Source organism: Aspergillus mulundensis (genome assembly GCF_003369625.1).
Source record: "Aspergillus mulundensis strain DSM 5745 chromosome Unknown scaffold_7, whole genome shotgun sequence".
In the NCBI taxonomy this organism is placed as follows: Eukaryota; Fungi; Ascomycota; class Eurotiomycetes; order Eurotiales; family Aspergillaceae; genus Aspergillus; species Aspergillus mulundensis.
In genome coordinates, this window is record NW_020797895.1 from 309942 (window position 1) to 328522 (window position 18581).

The following is an 18581-nucleotide window of genomic DNA, read 5'->3' on the forward strand; positions in this document are numbered from 1 at the left end:
GTAAGTATAAGAAAGCAAGAGAAGAATGAGCTGTGAGCTGGGGGTGGTGGAAGGCGTCCCGAGGACGGGGATGGCCAGTGAGAGTCGAGCGTCAATACGAGTCCCAGTGCGGAGTCGCTGGTCGTGGTGATCGATCTGCCGATCGATCGGCGATGAGTCTGTAGTCTGTCTGTACTTTGTAGGTTCCTGTTCCTACCTTCGTCGCACCAGCCCAGTGGACTCGTCCGTGCACTGCGCGTCCACCGTCTGTGCTCTGACCCCGTACCCACGGCTACGGCTACGGAATACGGAGCAAGGCACACTGCACAGGAACAGCGGGAGGCTTGCCCAATTCCAAATACTTCCCTGCCAATGATAACGATAGCACATCAGATAAGGGTAAGACGGCCGTACTTTCGCACGGAGACTTTAAGCGAGGTCGCAGGTCAGGTGCGGTGCTAGATTGTGCTGACAGGGGGACCCTACAGCCCTGGCTAGCTCACACTCAGAGCTGGGAGAAGTCGTAGGGCTACGCGAGGTCGCAGGTGTAAGCAGCAAGCAGCAAGCTCCGGTAGCCCCCTGTCTGTGCTGCCATTGCCACCATACCGTGCTTTACGAGCTTCAAGTAAAAAGCAAGTAGAAATATGTATAACAGACTCCCGTATAGTAAGTATATAGTAAGTATTAATATTTAATAAAGCAAGAAAAAGATGCTACGTAGTACTGCTGCCAGTCTCCCAGTTCCGCCTGGCCTCTGTCTGTCGTTATAAATATCCCTATATCTATATATCCGAGATCTCTTATAGCACCACAGAGTACTGAGTATGGCAGCTACAAAGTAAACGCCGTGCCTGGCCCCGAACGGACCGCGACTCCAACCCGGAACCCAAGTTCGCGATCCTGTCAGATGAACGCAAACTCGTTCCTGAGACCCTGTCCTGCCTCCTGAAGCTCTCGGTTTCAGTGTCACTACTGTCAAATTCAATGAATGGCATTGTAATGTCTCACCTCAGCGTGGCGCCGCCGCCGCCGCCTCCTCGGCGCGATGCTCGAACTGGAGCTCGAGCTGGCCCTGCTCCTCGACCTCGACCTCCGTGCATTCATTTCTTGGGGTCTGCGTCTGCGTCTGCGTCTGCCACATGCGCGTGCGTGCAGCAAACATGCAGCAAACATGCAGTGTCATCTGGCATCCCTACACCGCTGGATGAGACGGGATGCGGATCGAATCGAATCGATGGCGATGGCGATGGCCAGGCCAGGCCAGGCCAGGCTTTCAGGACCCTGGCGGCATGTTTCATTCATGAATCATCTCATCTCGGGTCGTCTGGACTGGGAAGGTCCAGACTGGAATGGAATGGAGGGAAGGAAATGGTTTCGTTGTATGTGCAATTAGACTAGACTACCTATGTATGGAGAGAACATAATAAGGATGATGATGTGGTGATGATATAGTCAGTAAACAAAACGCCTACCCAAGCAGTGAAGAAACGGAATTAGGAACGAGCTATAGACAATGGAAGCAAACTTTTAGATGATTTTCTCTCAACCTTTCCATGTCCTCCTTCTCTTGCTCGCTTAGTCGTCGCGATGGATGCCTCACTGTGCGGTGATGGCATTCCCATCGCCGTCAAGCAGCCCAGCCTCCTTGACCAGGTCGTAGAATTTGCCGCGCTGCTTGATCAGCGTAGCAGGGGAGTCGAATTCAGCCACGCGGCCTTTATCGAGCACGACGATGCGGTCCGAGTCGATGATCGTGTTGATGCGGTGCGCGATCGTGATGATCGTGCGGTCTTGGAAGATGTTGCTGCGGAGGGTGCGTTGGAGGAGGGCGTCCGTTTCCACGTCAACAGCGGCCTAGTGGTCTTGTTAGCTTCGTGCTAGGGCGGGATGAAAAATCGGTGAGCTCACCGTTGCTTCGTCAAGAACGAGGATGTTGCTGGGAGTGAGGAGCGCGCGGGCGAGAGAGATCAGTTGGCGCTGGCCTTGACTCAGGTTGGATCCTGTTGGTCGGTTAATAATTTGTGACGCAAGGGATATACTAGATGCATGTACGTACCTCCTTCTTGAACGTGCGCATCCAGCTTGCCCTCCATTTGAGAGACGTGGTCCTTTAGGCGGGCGTGCTCTGCATACAGTCAGTATTTGCACGACTCGTGGTCAGTCGCTTGAGCACATACCGAGAACGCTCCACAGTTCGGTGTCGTCGTGCACATGGCGGGGATCCAGGTTGTCTCGTACTGTCCCTTCAAACATGGCTGGGTCCTGGGGAATGATGGCCAGGCGGCCACGGAGATCACGCAGTCCGATCGTCGAGACATCCAGGTTATCAATGCTGATTCCGCCGTCGGTGGGCTCGATGATGCGGAAGAGCGCCAGTGTCAGCGAACTCTTTCCGGCACCCGTACGTCCAACGACGCCGATCTTCTCATGAGGCTTGATATCCAAGCTGACGTCCTTGAGAACGAGGTCTAGGCCCTCACGGTAGCGGGTGCTGTAGTTGTGGAACGACACCGCTCCCTGCGCCGGCCATCCGGTAGGCGGGCGGTTCTTGAAGATGACCTCTGGCGCCTCGCTCGGAAGGCTCGCGTACTCAAGCACACGCTCGACAGACACAATGTTGGTCTCAACCTCGACAGTCTGTCGGACGATCCAGTTGAGAGACTGCGTGATCTGGAGAGCGTAGGACATGGCCAAACCAACCATTCCCGCAGACAGCTTGCTGCCGGTCGAAACAGAGATGATCGAGAGCAATGCAGACACCAAGATGATAACCGAGCCAATGAACTCGAGGCGCACGGCAAGCCATCGGTTCGCGCTGATGGATGGAAAGTAGGCACGGAGGTTCGCATCCATACGCCACTCGTTCTCCAGGCTGAACCGTTCTTCTTGTCGGTACGCGCGGATCGTCGAGATTCCTCCGAGGGACTCTTGGAAGTGCGCGAAGATGGGACTCCGAGTGACGCTGTCGAGACGCTTCAACTCACGAGATGTGCGAAGGTAGTATTTCTGGTAACTGAAGTAGACATATCCCAAGGGAATGACCGCAATCAAGAATGGAGGGGTGGAGATAGCAATAACGAGCAAGGTGAAGATCGCCTTGGCAGAGTTTCCAAAAAGCATGTTAAATGTCCGGGCAAGAACCTCGTCAATGCGATATATGTCACTGGAGAATCGGTTGAGAACGCGACCAGACGGTGTCGTCTCGAAGAAGCGCATCGGGGACCGGAAGATAGAGAAGGCCATCCGCTCGTGGAGCTTGCGAGAAGCCTCAATCGAGCAGAAGATCCACAGGATAAGATTCTGAAGAATAACCAAGAAAGACGATCCAAGACCCAGGGCCAGGTAAACTCCAATAAACTTGCCAGCGCCAGCTGAACCAGACTGTGTCTCGCTCATCTCAGTCCAGTGCTTAAGCCAGTAACTGCCGCCGACCTGCGCTGTTTGCGCGCCGACGAGGGTGACTAGGTAGAAGGCAACGGCAATTAGATTGCTGTTCTTCGCGTATTCTCCATAGACGCTCCACTTGACCTTGCCCTGCTGCGATGTTTCCTGAGTCTGCTTGCTCTTCAAGATGTTTTCTTCGTCGCCTAGCTTTCGACGAGGACCTTGCCAGCTGACAGTGCTCGCGCGGCGCAAAGTGACTGTGCTTGTCCTGCGGGGACCAGCGGCCTTGATCGGAGCAAGAGAGCCAATCTGTTGTTCAGCCTCGTCGGTGTCGGAAAAGTCGGAATCAGGGCCCTCGATGACGGTGGTGGTCTCGGAACTTTCAGGGCTGGCGAGTCCGCGGCTTTCGACGCCTGAGCCCTCGTCGTCCGAGTCATTCATAGTGGTACGGACGAGGTTGGCGACCTCGCCCTTCATGGCCATCAGCTGTTCGTATGTGCCCTTTTCGATCAACGTCTTGTCGCGAAGCAAGCCAATAAAGTCGGCCTCCTTCAGAACAGGGATAGCATTCGTGGCCAGGATCCTTGTCTTGCTGTTGAGGATACCGTTTCGTCCAAGCACCCGGTTGATGAGATGGCGTCCCACATGTTGGTCAACTGCAGAGAGAACATCGTCCAGGAGGTAGATATCAGCTCGAGCGTACACGGCTCTAGCAAGGGTCAATCTAGCCTTTTGTCCACCAGAAAGAGAGATACCCCTCTCTCCAACCTCGGTCTGGTCACCATCAGGCAGATTCTTGAAGTCGTCAATCAAGGCGCATGCCTCCACGGTCAGATCGTAGAACTGAGGATCCCAGCGGTGGCCAAAGACAATGTTTTCCCGAACACTAGCATTCATAACCCAGGCGGCTTGTGCGACATAAGCGATACGCCCACGAACAACGACTTCACCCTCGGTCTTCCACAGGTCGCCGAGAAGTGATTGAAGCAGGGACGATTTTCCGGAACCAACGCGACCGACAATACAGCTGAGCTCTCCCTTGCGGCAGCTCAAGTCGATGTTCTCCAGAGCGGTCTCATCCTTGTACCTGTTCCAGGAGAAGGACGCATCACGAATCCTGACAGATTCGTCACCAACGTGGGCCACAGGATCCTCGTACTTGACGGCATCTGTCTGAAGTTCTTCGGCGGTAAAGTAATCAGTCAAACGCTTGACGGCTACAGAGGCCTCAATCACGGAGGTGATTACCATGGGCAGGATTGACAATGGGAAAGTGAGGAGATTGAAGAGCGTCAGGGCTGGGAACACGATCGACGTGGTCAGAGGTCGGTCTTCGGTAAGAACAAAGACAGTGAACGTAGAGCAGGAGACCAGGAACGGGGTTGACTGCCAGGTGAAGTTGGCAATGGACTGGGTCGCTCCGATCTTGCGGAGGGTATTCAGCTCCAAGTCATTACGGATATGGCTCAGCTTGTTCATGAAAGCCGTGTTCCAGGCATAGAGCTTGATGCTCTTGATGTTGTTTAGGATCTCCGTCATGAGTCTGGATCTCGCGTCCTTGTTCTTCATCTGCACAAGCTGGAGCTTCTTCATCATTCGGGCGATAACACCATTGAGCGGAATCATCAGAATCATGACAGCGATTCCAGCAAACATGCTCACTCCGACCAATTGGTAGAGCGAGATCATGCAGAGAGTGATTTGGAAAGGCGCAGACCAGAGCTGCGTACCGAACTGAGTCAGATCGGACAGACGCTGCTGGTCCACGGCCATGTGGTTAACGATATCACCAGTGGTCTTTGAAGCGCGTCCTTCGCTCGAGAGTCTAAGGGACTTGGCATAGATCATGGCAGTAAGACCGGACTTGACACGCATGCCAACATCAAACGCGCGCTGGAAATACTGATGGAGGAATGATGTTTGAGACACCGAAACCACAAACATAGCAAGTGCGATAGCAACTCCTCTAATGACTGGCTGGGGATCATTTGTCCGGTACGAGTTGATGAACTCAATCAAGATCCGCAGGAGCTGCGGCTGAACGAACGCCAGCGCATCACTTCCGCATTTGATGATAGCTCCACGGACATATGGACCACTGTAAGACTTGAACAGCGCCATCCAAAGTGAAGGCTTCTCTTTCTGCATCTCGTACTCCCAGTTCTCCTCCAGTGTAGCACCGGTGGCCCGGGTTGTATCCCGGCGCCGAAGATTCCACAAATCATCCTGCGTCAAGAAGTTCTTGTACCCGAATTTCATCATAGGAGTCATCCAGCTGAAGGTAAGGACGGAGAAGATATCCGCATATTCGTACGGACATTCATCCTCGTCACCCAGCGCATCGTAGGCACTCTGCTTCTTCGGAACCAAGTACTCCAATGCAAATTCTAGAATCGACAGTCCCAGGCTAACATTGATGATAACGAAATACGGCAGGCGATCTTCGTAGGTCTTCCGCGATACATGCGACCGCAGCTTGACAGCATAGGCGATAATGAAGAACAGCCAGTAGAAGAGGACGACCCCGTTCGGATAGCGGCTGCGCCAATGTTCATAGTACTGTACGGCGAAGATGACACACAACGAGGCAAAGACGAGGATGGTGCTCCAGAACCGGAAGTCGGCAAACCACTTGGCGTAGATCTCAACTTGGAAAGCTGCTTGCAGAGCGGTGGTGAACAACAAGGCGGATAGAACAACCTACATAGAGACAAACGAATCAGCAAGCGGCATTCACAATTTCCAATCTGACTAACCAGCTTAGCGTAGAAATGCCAATTCTTCGAGACCGGCTGGGGAATGCGCTTCTTGAATAGAAACCAAAGCGCACCGCTCCCCAGCACCAGCCCGAACGCAGCGACCAACGAAACACCGATATCCAAGAAGCAAGGCGTCAGATCGAATCTCGTCTTGCTCAAAGGACCCCATCCTTCGACATCGCCACAGAACGGCTGCAGCTTTGCGGCTTGTTGAGATAGAAATGAGGCGGCGGGCGACAGGGATCCTGGGGCGATCTCCCCGAGGACGGTCTGCGAACTGTCGTCCAGCATTTTCCCCGGAATGTGCAACCCGACCTCGATTTCCTCCTCCAGAACACACAGAGAAGGGAGGCAGAGGGAACGGCCGATCGAAAGCGAGAGTCGCGACCACAGGAGTAATAAGAATAAAAGCAAAGTTGGAGAACCCCAGACCTGCGAAGGACGACCAGTTGCAGCGTGCTTACTAAAAGATTTGCGGAGCTTTGGTCGCTTACGATTGGTAATCGGAGTTGTCGGCGTTAAGTTCTTTTTGCAGTTACGCTGCAATCACCACATAATAAATAGAAATCACTCCATAGCTAGCTAGTTGTCTGGCTCTATCGAAACTGTACGCCCCTTCTAGCGCCCCAGGGAGACTATATCGGGGGGCACTGCCAGTCAACTTTCAAGCCGAAGCAATCCATCAGTTCCGAGTTCAGCCTCACCGCTGCGGAGAATCAGCGGCTTATCTATGACTCGACCGGACCATGCACGCAACAGTCCGAGCTAATCCGAAGTCTACGGTGGGCTGGCTATAGAATGCCAACTTGCTCTCTCAGCGATCCGACAAATCAGCTCTTCAGGCATGCTGCCATGTATACAAGCTCCTGAGTCACTTCAGAGTCACTGCAGCTTAAGATTCTGACTGAGCAATGATGTAATGGCCCACTTTTCTCCGTCCGCTCCGATGCTTCTACTCCGTACCTACTGGGCTGTATGCAGTGCTTACGCTATGCGGCTATCTCAGGGTGCTAGGCAAGGTCGTCTTGATGCAGAATAGATCCCCTGCAAAAACCAATTGCACAGCATCCTAATGATCATCTGACTGCAGTCAGCCAGCGAATCACTGACTCGGGGTACTATACCGGTGTGATAACGATGCGGACTGGTCCAGATACATATTTTGCCCGGGATAGACCCTGCAGCAATATCTAGTGCTACATAACCAGGGATATCTTCTCGCATGTATGGATCCCTGTCATCTCAGTGGCCGGAATGTGATGCTACACCACAGTAGATGGTTACTGAATCAGGAGAGGGCATCAATGTATGAATACTTAATCCACTGCCAATAAAACAACAGGGCTTATGTAGATGGTATCAATAACTAACTACAGGCGCTATCACCGCTAGCTGAAAAGGCTAATCATTTTGAGTCCCACATTATCTCATTCAGCCTCAGGAGTGCATCTGCACTGGCCTTCTTCGCAGCCATGAAGTCTTCCCGATTGTCCTCCCCCTTGGGTCCTCTGAGGATCTCCGAGAAGCACAAGTCAACAAGCACCTTGAGCTCTTCATAACTAAACGGTTCGCCAGACGCAGCAGGCGCCTTTTCGCCGCGAGAAGCGATATTCTCCTTTTCTTCTTTGGCGTAATCAAGTGCCTTGAACGCGCCTTCGAGTAACCAGTCGAGGAACTTGGCACTCCGGGGAAGGGTAACAATTTCACGGAATGGTTCACCTTCTTTCGGTGCATTGGCATGGTCTGGGGTTGAGGACTGAGACAAATCAATGATGATGTTTTTGAGATTCTGTTGCAAGACAAAAACATCGAGTTGTAGTCGCAACGCGCCATTCTCATTCATGGCCCAGATGTAGCGGGTGCTGGCAAGGAAGACCCTGTCGATGAACCGAGATAGCCCCGATGTGATGAAATAACGTTGGAATGCTCCCAAATACGTTGAGATGTTCGTGTCAAAGGAGATTAGGTCTTTGTTTAATTCAAGGATTGCTGGAGATGCTGCGGTTGGCTGCCTATCTAAGAGATGCCAGCAACCACCACTGGGCGGTGGTGAGGGAGTAGCGGGTTCTGAGTTGCGGGGCATGGGTGGGTTGGGACCAGCCATGGTTCTGGTCAACATATGGATGACTCCGCATCTGATATCAATGTGCAAAGCGTAGACGGCTGTGAGTGCGAGGTCACGTAATGACTGGAGTGTGGTGTCAAATGCGGTGGCTGTTTCCTGATTCAATGGAAGGTATATAGCTTGATTGATACTATCACGCTTCGGCTTCATGGCGCTGATTAGAGTCCAGCGGCGGTTTGTCGGCCCGGATCCGGGTTGAGATGATCGAGTGTCCGTCAATGGCTGTCGTAGTTTTGAAAGACTGCTGGCAAGCCATTGCTATATTGTGTCAGTTACATTCCGGGATGAAAAGCAAAAGGTAGACTGACCATGCTATTGTGAAGAAGAGACAGAGCCACCACGGACTTCGGATCCGATATGATATCGGCAGGCTCTAATGGCACTTTATCCGTCTGCTTTATCAAAATACCAGCTTCCTGTTCACGTTAGGGGTTTTCCATCCTATTGTTATAGCTGGAGACGTAATTACCTTGTCAAGAACCTCGTGCTTATGGAGATCTGATCTTCGCCACAGTTCGACGACCAGATCATGAACGGGTCCGGATTCAGCAAAGGCTGCGGCAGCTTTGAGTTGAACACCACCTCTTCCAGAGACCTTCGTGACGATGGCTTCGAAAGTTAGCAAAGGTAAAGTTCAAGGAGTATCAAAATATTCTTACTCTTGTACCACCCGCAACACTTGTCGTAGTATGTCACTATTTGACTAAGAAGAAGCTGGGTAAAAGCTTGATCATGAGGGATGCTGGACAGCATTTTACTGAACTCCTTCACAACCGACATAAACTTGACCGTTCCCTAGGTACCATTTAGTTAAAAGCGAGGAGCAGTGTGGACTGCTACGAACCTTGAAGACTGGTTTAGGTGAGACTGCCGACCACTGAGGGTCTTCCGTGAAAGCATCAGGCGTGATAAAGCTGAGAGTGCAAAGCTCGGTAATCGTCTCGTCAAGTTGTGGCAGGAAAACATTGACAAGGAAATCGTCGAGGAAAGACGTCAGGGAACCAGTAGCCATGTCGGAATCAACAGGCACGACATCCTTCAGTCGTTGGATAAATGAGAGCGAAGGCGGCAATAGCAGGCTCATGTTGAATACACTAGGTTCAATGAGAATCTTGTGCCCTGTACCTTGCCTGGAATCGGTGGGACCGTTTTCATCTGACTTCTGCTCTGACTTGGACACAAGACCGGGCACAGAGGACCTCAGAATCTCATCCAACTCGTCTTGCTCGGCCTTCATTTCTGTTGTGCGACTCGCCTCGGACAATTTGAACAATTTCTGAGGGCTGTCAGACTATCAAAACCCCAAGTATGTTATACAAACGCACCTTGTTCTTGTCTCTATAGCCCGAGTACATTTGACGTCGCGCATCTGTCCCTTCATCAGGTCCAATTGAAGAATCACCGTCGGTGGCCAGGTAGTCGTGCATTAACGATCGAATCTAGAAGGATGGGTGAGTTTTAAGCCTAGACATGATGAGTGGGCAACGTACCTCGCTTTGGTAAAGCTTCCAAAGCTCCTTGAAGCCACCAGCTAAAGAGTTGCTCTTGGGTATGCCCTCGCGCTGTACAATGGCTGCTATCACATCGTGAACTACACGATGCCCCTCCGCGATTGATTCAAATTTGGCATAAAGCGTCCACAAGAATTCTGAGAGCACATGACCGCGCTCCTCGATCAATTCTGTAGGTGACTCTGTCTTACCATCTTGCGCCATCGAACCCCTTTGGATTGGGTAACGTGCGTCGATCTCTGCGTTTGTCTTATCGACTACCGTGAACAGCTCCACCGGAAGTCGCTGTTCAATGCGATCGACCGCGATGTCCAGATGGCCCATCTTGTTTAGAGCCTCGATGAGAAGTTGAAGGTAAGAGAACGTGTCGGCCTCGGGATTCCGAGATGCATCCTCTACCATAGGCTTGGATGCGTCGAGCCTCGCTAGAAACCCGTAGACAGGCCGCTCCCAAGAGCCGGCGCCGGCGCCGGCCCCGTTCACGCCATTGCTTTCCGTCTCTGGAGCTGGTGGCTTCCATCGATCAACGCAGTAGGGAGACTTCAGGTATAGATGATCGTGCAATTCCTCAACCAAGATGTCTGTGATTGAAGACTCTTGATTCTCAAAATACGCCCTAATATCAGCAAGAGCACCAATGTTCTCGAGCTCCGAGCGCCGCAAAAGTCGAAGCGCATCATGGAGGACCTCCACGGCACCCAAGAATCGTTTGTCGGACAGCCTAGATTCCAACTTTTCAGGAAGGGATTGGATTTCCTGGATCTGACTAAACAGCTGAATGATGTCGTCGTATTTCTGAGAAGATGTCGCCAGGTCTTTCAGCTCGGGTTTCGTAGACAGCAGTCCGCCCTTTGCGTCTTCTAGCGCATGCTTCAAATTCCGTACTCGACCTTGGGAGCTTTGGATGTTTGCCTGGATTTTGTGATATGTACCGATAGAACTATTGAAGCCCTGATGATGCTCGTTGACAATCGCCTTCAGTGTCTGCTGAATCGTTTGATGTACGTTCAAAAAGTCCGGTTCGCGTTCGGCCTTCCCTAGTGTGCTCGTGTCCATCAGTTGCAGGGCAACCTGGACCGGTACGCAGTCGTCGTTCGCTACGTAGTCCCATTCGCGCTGTATGGAGTGTAGAACATCTGAATAATAAGACCCCGAAATTAGATCGGGTCGGAGCACATAATGCGAGAAGCGCAAGCACATACCTTCGACAGCTTGTGACCCTCCACTAGCTCCTCCCTGACTGCTGGAACCACCCGGTAATCGGTTGTTGTCCCCACGAGGCCTGTCATCTGTATGTTGAGCTCGGCGCTCTCTGTCCGTATCTGCGGCGCGTGTCCGTGATCGTGACGAAGAGTAGGAACGGTCGTCTCCATCGAACCTCTCGCGCCGCCGCTCCGGCGATGGCGCAGATGACAAAGATGGCTGCTGTGATGCTTCTGGGTAGAATCCTCCATAGCCTCCGGGGCGCCTATCCCTTCCGCCGCCGGTTTCGTATCCATTTACTCCCAGGTTGCCATTGTTGCCGTATCCGCCATCACCGCGGTCGTAGCGACTGGCGTCGGAGTAACCGTAACCGTTCGCGTAGCCACTTCTACCACTCATACCAAGTTCCTGTCGCTATCAATGCTTTATAAAGGCGATAGGTCTAGTCAACGCGGATTCGGTCGGTGCGGGGATGGGGAAGCTCGGCTTTCAGGAATCGATGTGGTCAGGACTCAGAAGGTAGGGGATGCGGGCATCGTTGCTTCGTGACGAAGTTGACCAGGAAGTCAGTGAAATATCTTTGAGTGGACTGGGGTATAAAATGACAGGACGGCGGTCCGCCAGCGGAGAAAAGACTGGCCAAGGTATGTAGATGTCAAAAGGGCTGCTGTTGCATCGGAAGGACAGCAATTTAGCTGGGCCCAGCTCCAAGTGGCCCACACGAGCAGCCACATCCCGCACCCGTGGACCGGAGATCTAGGTACAACAGAACAGGGGCATTCTTGAGATACTTACAGCTACTCTACTGGGTAACATCGTAGTTGAAATGACATTGTAAATGGCGGAGCGCAATAATTGTCAGAGCGGAGCTCTGACGACTGGCTCTCTATTCGGAGTATGGACATTTCTATCCTAGGGTCTATCTAGGTACATTCTATCGTAGTACCAACCTCTTATTTGGAGATTGGCTGAGTCTCCCGTTGAAGCCACTTACGAGTGAGTTCATCGTTCTCAAAGTACTTATGGGTCTTCTCCCACACCTCCGCATGGTAATCATTCAACCACTTCATCTCGGAGTCGCTCAGAAGCGATGGCTCAATCAGGTTCTGGCCGATGGGGCACATTGTGACATGCTCAAAGCCCAGCCATGGCCTTTCACCAAACTTGTGAGTAGTCTGGACCTCGCGCACCATAACAACGTCTATTCTATTGTTAGATGGTAATTCCAGGAAGCTCATGATAGCGGTGACTCACTCTCAATGCGGATTCCGAACTTGCCGTCCTCGTAAAAGCCGGGTTCTGCGGTAGTCAGCAAACCGAACGCATTATGTAGGTTCCATTCACTTACCGTCTGAAATAACGTTTCCAGGTGCTAGGGGCACCTCGGTGTATTGAACACGGGTACCGATGCCTACGGGGCCCTCGTGTACATTCTAAAAATCGTCAGCGGAGTGCGCACGATCGACGAAGTCCCCGAATTACCAAGTATGAGCCAATTCCGTGACCTGTTCCGTGCAGGAAGTCAAGGCCCTCCTTCCACAGGTGTTGCCGAGCGAGGACATCAAGTGCAAATCCGCTCGTGCCTTTCGGGAAGACAGCAGCGTCGAGCCCAATGCATCCCTTGAGAACTAATGTAAAAGCTTTCTTTTCAAGCTCGGTAGGCTGACCAAAGTGATAAGTTCTCGTGACATCTGTAGTGCCATCGAAATACTGGCCACCAGAATCGCACAGGTAGATAGCGTTGGGGTCGATGACGGAGCAGCTTCCCTTCTCGGGTTTGTAGTGGATGACAGCTCCGTTAGGGCCAGTTGAGGAGATAGTGTCGAAGGAGAGGCCTGCAAACAGCTCCTGCTTGGACCTGAGTTGCTCCAGCTTATCAGCTGCGTCGACTTCATCCAAAGTGGTCTTTTTGTTAACCAGTTCGTTTTCGAGCCAGGCAAAATACTCGATCAAGGCAGCACCGTCACGAATATGACAAGCCCTCATACCAGCTAATTCGACATCGTTCTTCACGGCCTTAGCGTCGCCAATAGGGCTGCGAATCTCATCAACATGGTCTTCGCCTCCTAGGCTCAGGTTGAGAGCCCAGGAAGCTCTGTTCGAAACAAGGAACTTGGAAGTTGGGGCTTCGGGATCCTGCTTCTTCGCTTCGAAAAGTGCTTTGGCGTCTGCAAAGATAGAATCATAAGGCTTTATGACCACATCATCTCCAAGGTGGGCTTTCACCTCAGATGTCAGCTTCTCATCGTCAATATAGAGCTCGACGGTGGTGGGGGTGACAATGCAATAGGAGATAAAGACCGGATTGTAGGGAATGCTAGATACCGCTTCTGTCAGAATTGGAGGTTGTTGACCAGAAAGAGGTATACTTACTCGCTTCCCCTCAAGTTCAGCAGCCAGGCAATTTCATCAAGCATGGCTAGGATAGCATTTAGTACAAGCGCACAAGTTTGGGGAACGGGCGCAACGTACAGATAACAAAACCGGCTGCCTTCTTGCTCTCAAGTTCCTTCCGCAGGTCGCTAACTTTCTCTTGAAAGCTCTTTCCTGCATACTTCTCAGGATGGACCTTGACCTTCTCCCGCGGCGGAGCAGGGCGCTCGCTGCCCCAGACCAAATCAACAAGGTTCTGAGAGACCCCGATTAATGAAGCACCACTTTTTTGTAGGGCATCAGAAAGGCTGCGGGCGGCCGCTGCAAGTGGCCCTAGTCAGAAAGCTGACTGAGACGTGAACGGGACCATATTCTCACCTCCTGTGATTAAAGCCGGATCAACTCCGACCACTTTACCACCCTCGGCTTGCTGAGTTATCCTGAAGGCGGAATAAGTTCCCAACACCAGTAATTGTAGAGAACGCGCAATGCATACCATTCTTGTGAGGTTGGGACACCCTCCACCCCGCGCTTCAATAGAGTCCAGTTGTTGTCAAGCTGTTTCGCCGCTTGGTTGAAGTACCGGCCATCGGTCGAAAGCGCCGCTTCCTTCAGTGAAATGATAGCGGTTCCAGCGGAGCCAGAAAACCCGGAAATAAACTCTGTATTCGGAGTAGAAGTAAGCTATATGGCCCCGAGATCGACAGGCTTTGTTCGTCCGCATTCGAAAGGAAGGGAAGGGCTACCTCGGCGACCGTCGCATGGCGCGATATATTCGGACTGGTGACTATCTTCTGAGGGAACGACTGCGACAGGAGTCAGAAGACGCTCGGTATGTAACTAGACAGAAGACTTTGAATGTCATACTGTATACATCAACTTTGTGCTCTTGCATCAACTGCCGCAAGCTAGACAGGCGTTTGGTAGTGTCCACGGCTTCCATATCGACGGCGTATCTCGGGACAGATAAAGAGAGATATCTTGGACGATAGCTAGATAGCTTCTGACTCGGCCGGAATGCTAGGATCCAAGAAAGCCGAGAGGGAGGACGGGAAAAGAGCATCGACTGACGCAATTAGAAGAGCAATGGCGCACGTGTCCAGGGAGAATACCTCGATTGCAAGACGAGTGTGTTCCAAAAGGATCGAGACGCACAGTGGCCGAGGGGAGAAGAAGAAGGAAAGGTGAGAAGGTGAGCTGTATAAAAGAGATGGTCTCCGAGTAGAATAACTACTGGAGCTTGAAGCGTGAAGCAACAGATAAGGCGGAATCGGAGGTGGATGTCAAGTGGAGCGGTAATTTAGATCTTATTACTGAAATATTACATAGTTTACCAATGAAAGAGCTGAATATGTCAGAACAAACCCTGGTGCCGATGTCCCCATCTGGCACTACGAGCTTTGATGCAGTTTAGCAACGGACAAAGTAAGATACTGAATTGAGCCACAGACCTCCAACTGGTTCCTGACACAGCGTGTTTGTATTCCCCCGCTTCGACACTGTTTCCCCTCCAACGATAGCGTTATCAACACGTGATCTTCTTTTTCTTATCAACATCTATACCGCGGCTCAGGCCGTCATTTCTCCAGGTTTTGTCCACTTCCTAGGTGCTCGGCCATGTCCATGGACCACTCAGATCAGGCCTGGGCCATTGATGGGGCAAGAAAGGTAGGCTCACGTTCTCTGTTATGGTTATGACCCCGAAGTAATGACGACTATCCAGCTTGTTCTAGAGCTCTATGACCCAACCAACACGGGCAACCCCGCCAAAATCAATGAGATTCAGGAGCTTCTCCAGAATCTTCAAAAAGGGCCACATGCTTGGGTCATAGCGAATTGTCTTCTTGCCGAACAGAGTCCAGATCTCAGGTTCTTCGGAGCGCTGACCTTCACCGTCAAAGTTAACCATGACTGGTATGCTCTCCTTGACATCGGCCGCATTGGACGTTGCTCACTCTTCTGCAGGCATAACCTAGCTGACAACGATGCTTACGAGCTTATTGGGCGGTTAATAGACCATTACGTATCCCTAGTTAGTGGAGGGGAGCGTATCGTCATACGAAAATTGGCTTCAACTCTTGCAACCATCTTTCTGAAGACAAATGCACCTTGGACACGCGCTATCTTGAGCCTAGGTGCTTCTCTGGCCAACGGCAAAAACGTCCCTGAGGAGCAATGTGCGTCAGTTAGTCTGCAAGGTATTCTTCCAGCATTGTCTGAGAATCAGGTGACCGCGCTACTCTACTTCTCAAAAATCCTAGCAGAGGAGATAGGCCGTTCGGGGGCTGAATCGCGGAAGCCTGAAGACACTCGTCGCATCTCCGAAAATCTTCAAGATGCGTTCTTGCTCGCGGAATTTGTTCTTTCCCAGATACTGACGCATAACGCTTCCGGTGGTTCTGTGGCTAACGAAATTCCGGGAACGGAGGCAATTAATTCTTACCATGTAAGTTCTCCAAAGTGATGTATACCCTCATCGCGTGCAACGTATCTAACATGGGTCGCTAGTCTTGGATTTCAGTTCGAAGCTCGCTTCAATTGCATGATACTATTTCCGTCCCACAGTTGGTGCCCGCCACAAATTGTGTGATTGGAAGCCTGAACATTTCCTCTCTATCGAAAACTGCCGCGCACATTCTGACGGAAGTCATGAGTCGCCGTGAGAGTGTGCTATCGCAAAATCATACTAATGCTATACTAGAATACGTTATTAGCGATGTTGGTACGGCGCATATTGCCTCTTTGATGGAGGGTGATTTTGAAGATGAGAACATGACATTCGTTGAACTACTCCTATCATTGGCGACGCGAAAACAGACTCAACTCTTTTCTCAAACACTGGATGATAAACACGAAAAAGTGCTTGCTTTGGTCCATACTCTGTTCAAATCACCTGGGTATGCGGCAGTGGATGACGCCGCGTCACCCCTGGCTCTCGAATGGTGGACTGAAGCTGCTGACGACCTCCAAGATAGCTTTCTAGACTCTGCAGAGCAGAAGGGCCCCGAAACTGCCAAGATAAATCTTGCCCGTGCCGCTCTGGACTGCTTCGAGAAGCTCAAGTACCCTACACCAGAAGAGTTGCGAGATTGGAGTGATGACGAGCGCGCTGAATTTGGGTCCTTCCGGCGAGATGTCTGTGACTTCCTGCTTGCGATATATCCCATATTAGGGGTAGATCTGGTGCAAGTATTTCAAGCGCACGCACGTGCCTCTCTCACAAACCAAGAATGGAGAACATTCGAGGCTGCTATCTTTTGTATTGCCCAGCTTTCCGAGGCAGTTGACGAGAACCAGCACGCTGATGATTGCCTGAATGCGATATTCTTTTGCGACGAGTTCGCCCGATTGTGCGAAGATAATGGGAGTACGATTCCAGGTAAAGCTCGCCAGACACTGGTAGATATGCTCGGAAAATATCGGTCATATTTTGAACGCACCCAGGTCTTGCTTCCTCGAGCACTCACATTTCTGTTCGCATCTCTGAACTTAGCGTCATGCGCCCCGGCAGCCTCAAAGTCCATAGCGCATCTCTGCAACTCGTGCCGCGATGCTCTCAAAGTTGAGCTGCCCGCATTTATCGGCCAATTCGAGCTATTTCGAACCAAGCCTACTGCCACCACCCAAACGATGGAGAGGGTGTTGGAGGGTATAGCTGCCATAATTCAAACTCTTCCTGCAGATGAAGAAAAGTCTCATTTCTTGGAAGGAATTCTGAAGTTTTTCTTGGAACAGGCAGAGATAGCTCGGACTGAGGGTGCACAAGGGTCTGTAGAGCCTGCCCGCATTCGCGGTCATATGGTCCTCCGATGTCTTGCGAGTATAGGAAGGGGCCTAAGGACAGATGAAGTGGTGGACCTCCATCAAGATAAAGACCAGGGGCCATATACGCCCACATTCTGGAACACAGGAAATGGCGCTGTATCACAAAATTTGATAATGCAATGTATGCGACTCCTAATGACGGACTTTCCGTTTGACGCCGCCATCATCGAGGCGGCCTGTGATGTTTTCAAGGCCGGTTATACGGAGAGCACAGGCCCGTTTGTTTTCCCGCCCTCGTTGACAGTTGACTTTGTCAAGAGCATCCCACTGGGCACTCCCGGTGCTGACATGGTGATGGGCACGGCTTCTGCCTTCCTAGCCTCCCACAGCGCACACCCACAGAAGGTAGGCGAGGAGGCTGTCGCACTGATCCTCCATGTGTACGACACTTTCTGCTGGGTGCAAGAGAAGCCGGAACTCTACGATCCGGAACTTGCCAACAGTGGTCTTGACTTTCTTACCCGCTTGCTCCCTAAATATTATCCTTTCCTCTTCGCACTTACATATACACCTCAGGGAGCCGGACAACGGCCGCCGGTCATCCAAGCAATCTCAAATTTCACCCTCATCTCGCTCCAAGGACCGGAACCTATCCCTCTCCGCTCTGCGTCCCAATTCTGGGTGAGCGTCCTGAATCTTCCCAATGATGCTCAGGCCGTACAGCAAACGATTCAGGAATACCTGCCAGCGCTTTGTCGTGTACTTATTACGCAATTGGCGGGTCGTTGTGCTCGATCGGATATCGAGCATCTCACAGATGTGCTCAGACGAATTGTCTTCAAGCAACAGGGACATGCACGTCCTCATCTCACCGCCGCTTTGGCGGACCTGGGGAATGAGCAGCTCGGCCAAGCCCACGGCCATATCCCTTCTCCAGAAGAGAGACAGCGCTTCCTCCTATCGGTATTCGCCGCACGAGGTTCCAAACAGCAGACTCTCCAATTAGTACGTTCTTTCTGGGTCAAATGCCGCGGCGCTGGCTTCGATTATACAGGGTAGATATCATAATTCGACGAAATTGACGACAAGCATGAAGAGCGTTCATTTGACCAAGGCTGCGTAGATCCGGATGTTGTTCTTCGGCAAGGAGTTTGCAAAGTGGACGATTCCAGCACTCCGCTTGTTTTGCCGAGTCTGACCCGGTTGTATCCGGCCTTGCAATCTGCACCAGCATCATTTCCTCGACTATCTCGTTTCCCCGAGTCCCGACTGAGATATTAATAGTTTAGGTGGGTCGATGTGCACGCACTAGCCACTGAGGCGGTGCTAAGCCAGGCATCAACAACAACTGTTGCCCAATAAACATGAAACCAGCAAGGCATTCTTAACATCTGTGATGCCCGACGAGTAGCAGCTGTGCTTGGTATGTGCGCTTCACGAATATGTGGCGGTGCGATTAACAATTTGCAGACAAGGCTGGCT

At 51.7% G+C, this 18581-nt stretch overlaps 4 protein-coding genes across 4 annotated transcripts; 1 reads left to right on the top strand and 3 right to left on the bottom strand.

Moving 5' to 3' along the window:
- Positions 1–1575: 1575 nt before the first annotated feature.
- DSM5745_06996 (ATP-binding cassette glutathione S-conjugate transporter YCF1) lies at positions 1576–6413 on the bottom strand (the record flags this gene model as incomplete). The annotated part of the gene is made up of 5 exons (XM_026749012.1): positions 1576–1833; positions 1888–1979; positions 2036–2104; positions 2157–6063; positions 6120–6413. The coding sequence occupies 5 exons, from the start codon at positions 6411–6413 to the stop codon at positions 1576–1578; spliced, it is 4620 nt and encodes a 1539-aa protein (XP_026602102.1).
- Positions 6414–7527: 1114 nt separating this feature from the next.
- On the bottom strand, positions 7528–11360 carry DSM5745_06997 (exocyst subunit SEC8; the record flags this gene model as incomplete). Its single annotated transcript, XM_026749013.1, has 8 exons — positions 7528–8505; positions 8556–8663; positions 8717–8856; positions 8907–9042; positions 9092–9523; positions 9573–9686; positions 9738–10894; positions 10961–11360. 8 exons carry the CDS (start codon positions 11358–11360, stop codon positions 7528–7530), a joined length of 3465 nt encoding a protein of 1154 aa, XP_026602103.1.
- Positions 11361–11914: 554 nt separating this feature from the next.
- On the bottom strand, positions 11915–14277 carry ampp (aminopeptidase P; the record flags this gene model as incomplete). The annotated part of the gene is made up of 9 exons (XM_026749014.1): positions 11915–12162; positions 12216–12260; positions 12310–12394; positions 12444–13278; positions 13335–13380; positions 13434–13655; positions 13713–13774; positions 13831–13996; positions 14202–14277. 9 exons carry the CDS (start codon positions 14275–14277, stop codon positions 11915–11917), a joined length of 1785 nt encoding a protein of 594 aa, XP_026602104.1.
- Positions 14278–14951: 674 nt separating this feature from the next.
- Positions 14952–18158, top strand: DSM5745_06999 (putative importin 13; the record flags this gene model as incomplete). Its single annotated transcript, XM_026749015.1, has 4 exons — positions 14952–15002; positions 15058–15248; positions 15300–15780; positions 15843–18158. The coding sequence occupies 4 exons, from the start codon at positions 14952–14954 to the stop codon at positions 18156–18158; spliced, it is 3039 nt and encodes a 1012-aa protein (XP_026602105.1).
- Between the last annotated feature and the right edge of the window lie 423 nt (positions 18159–18581).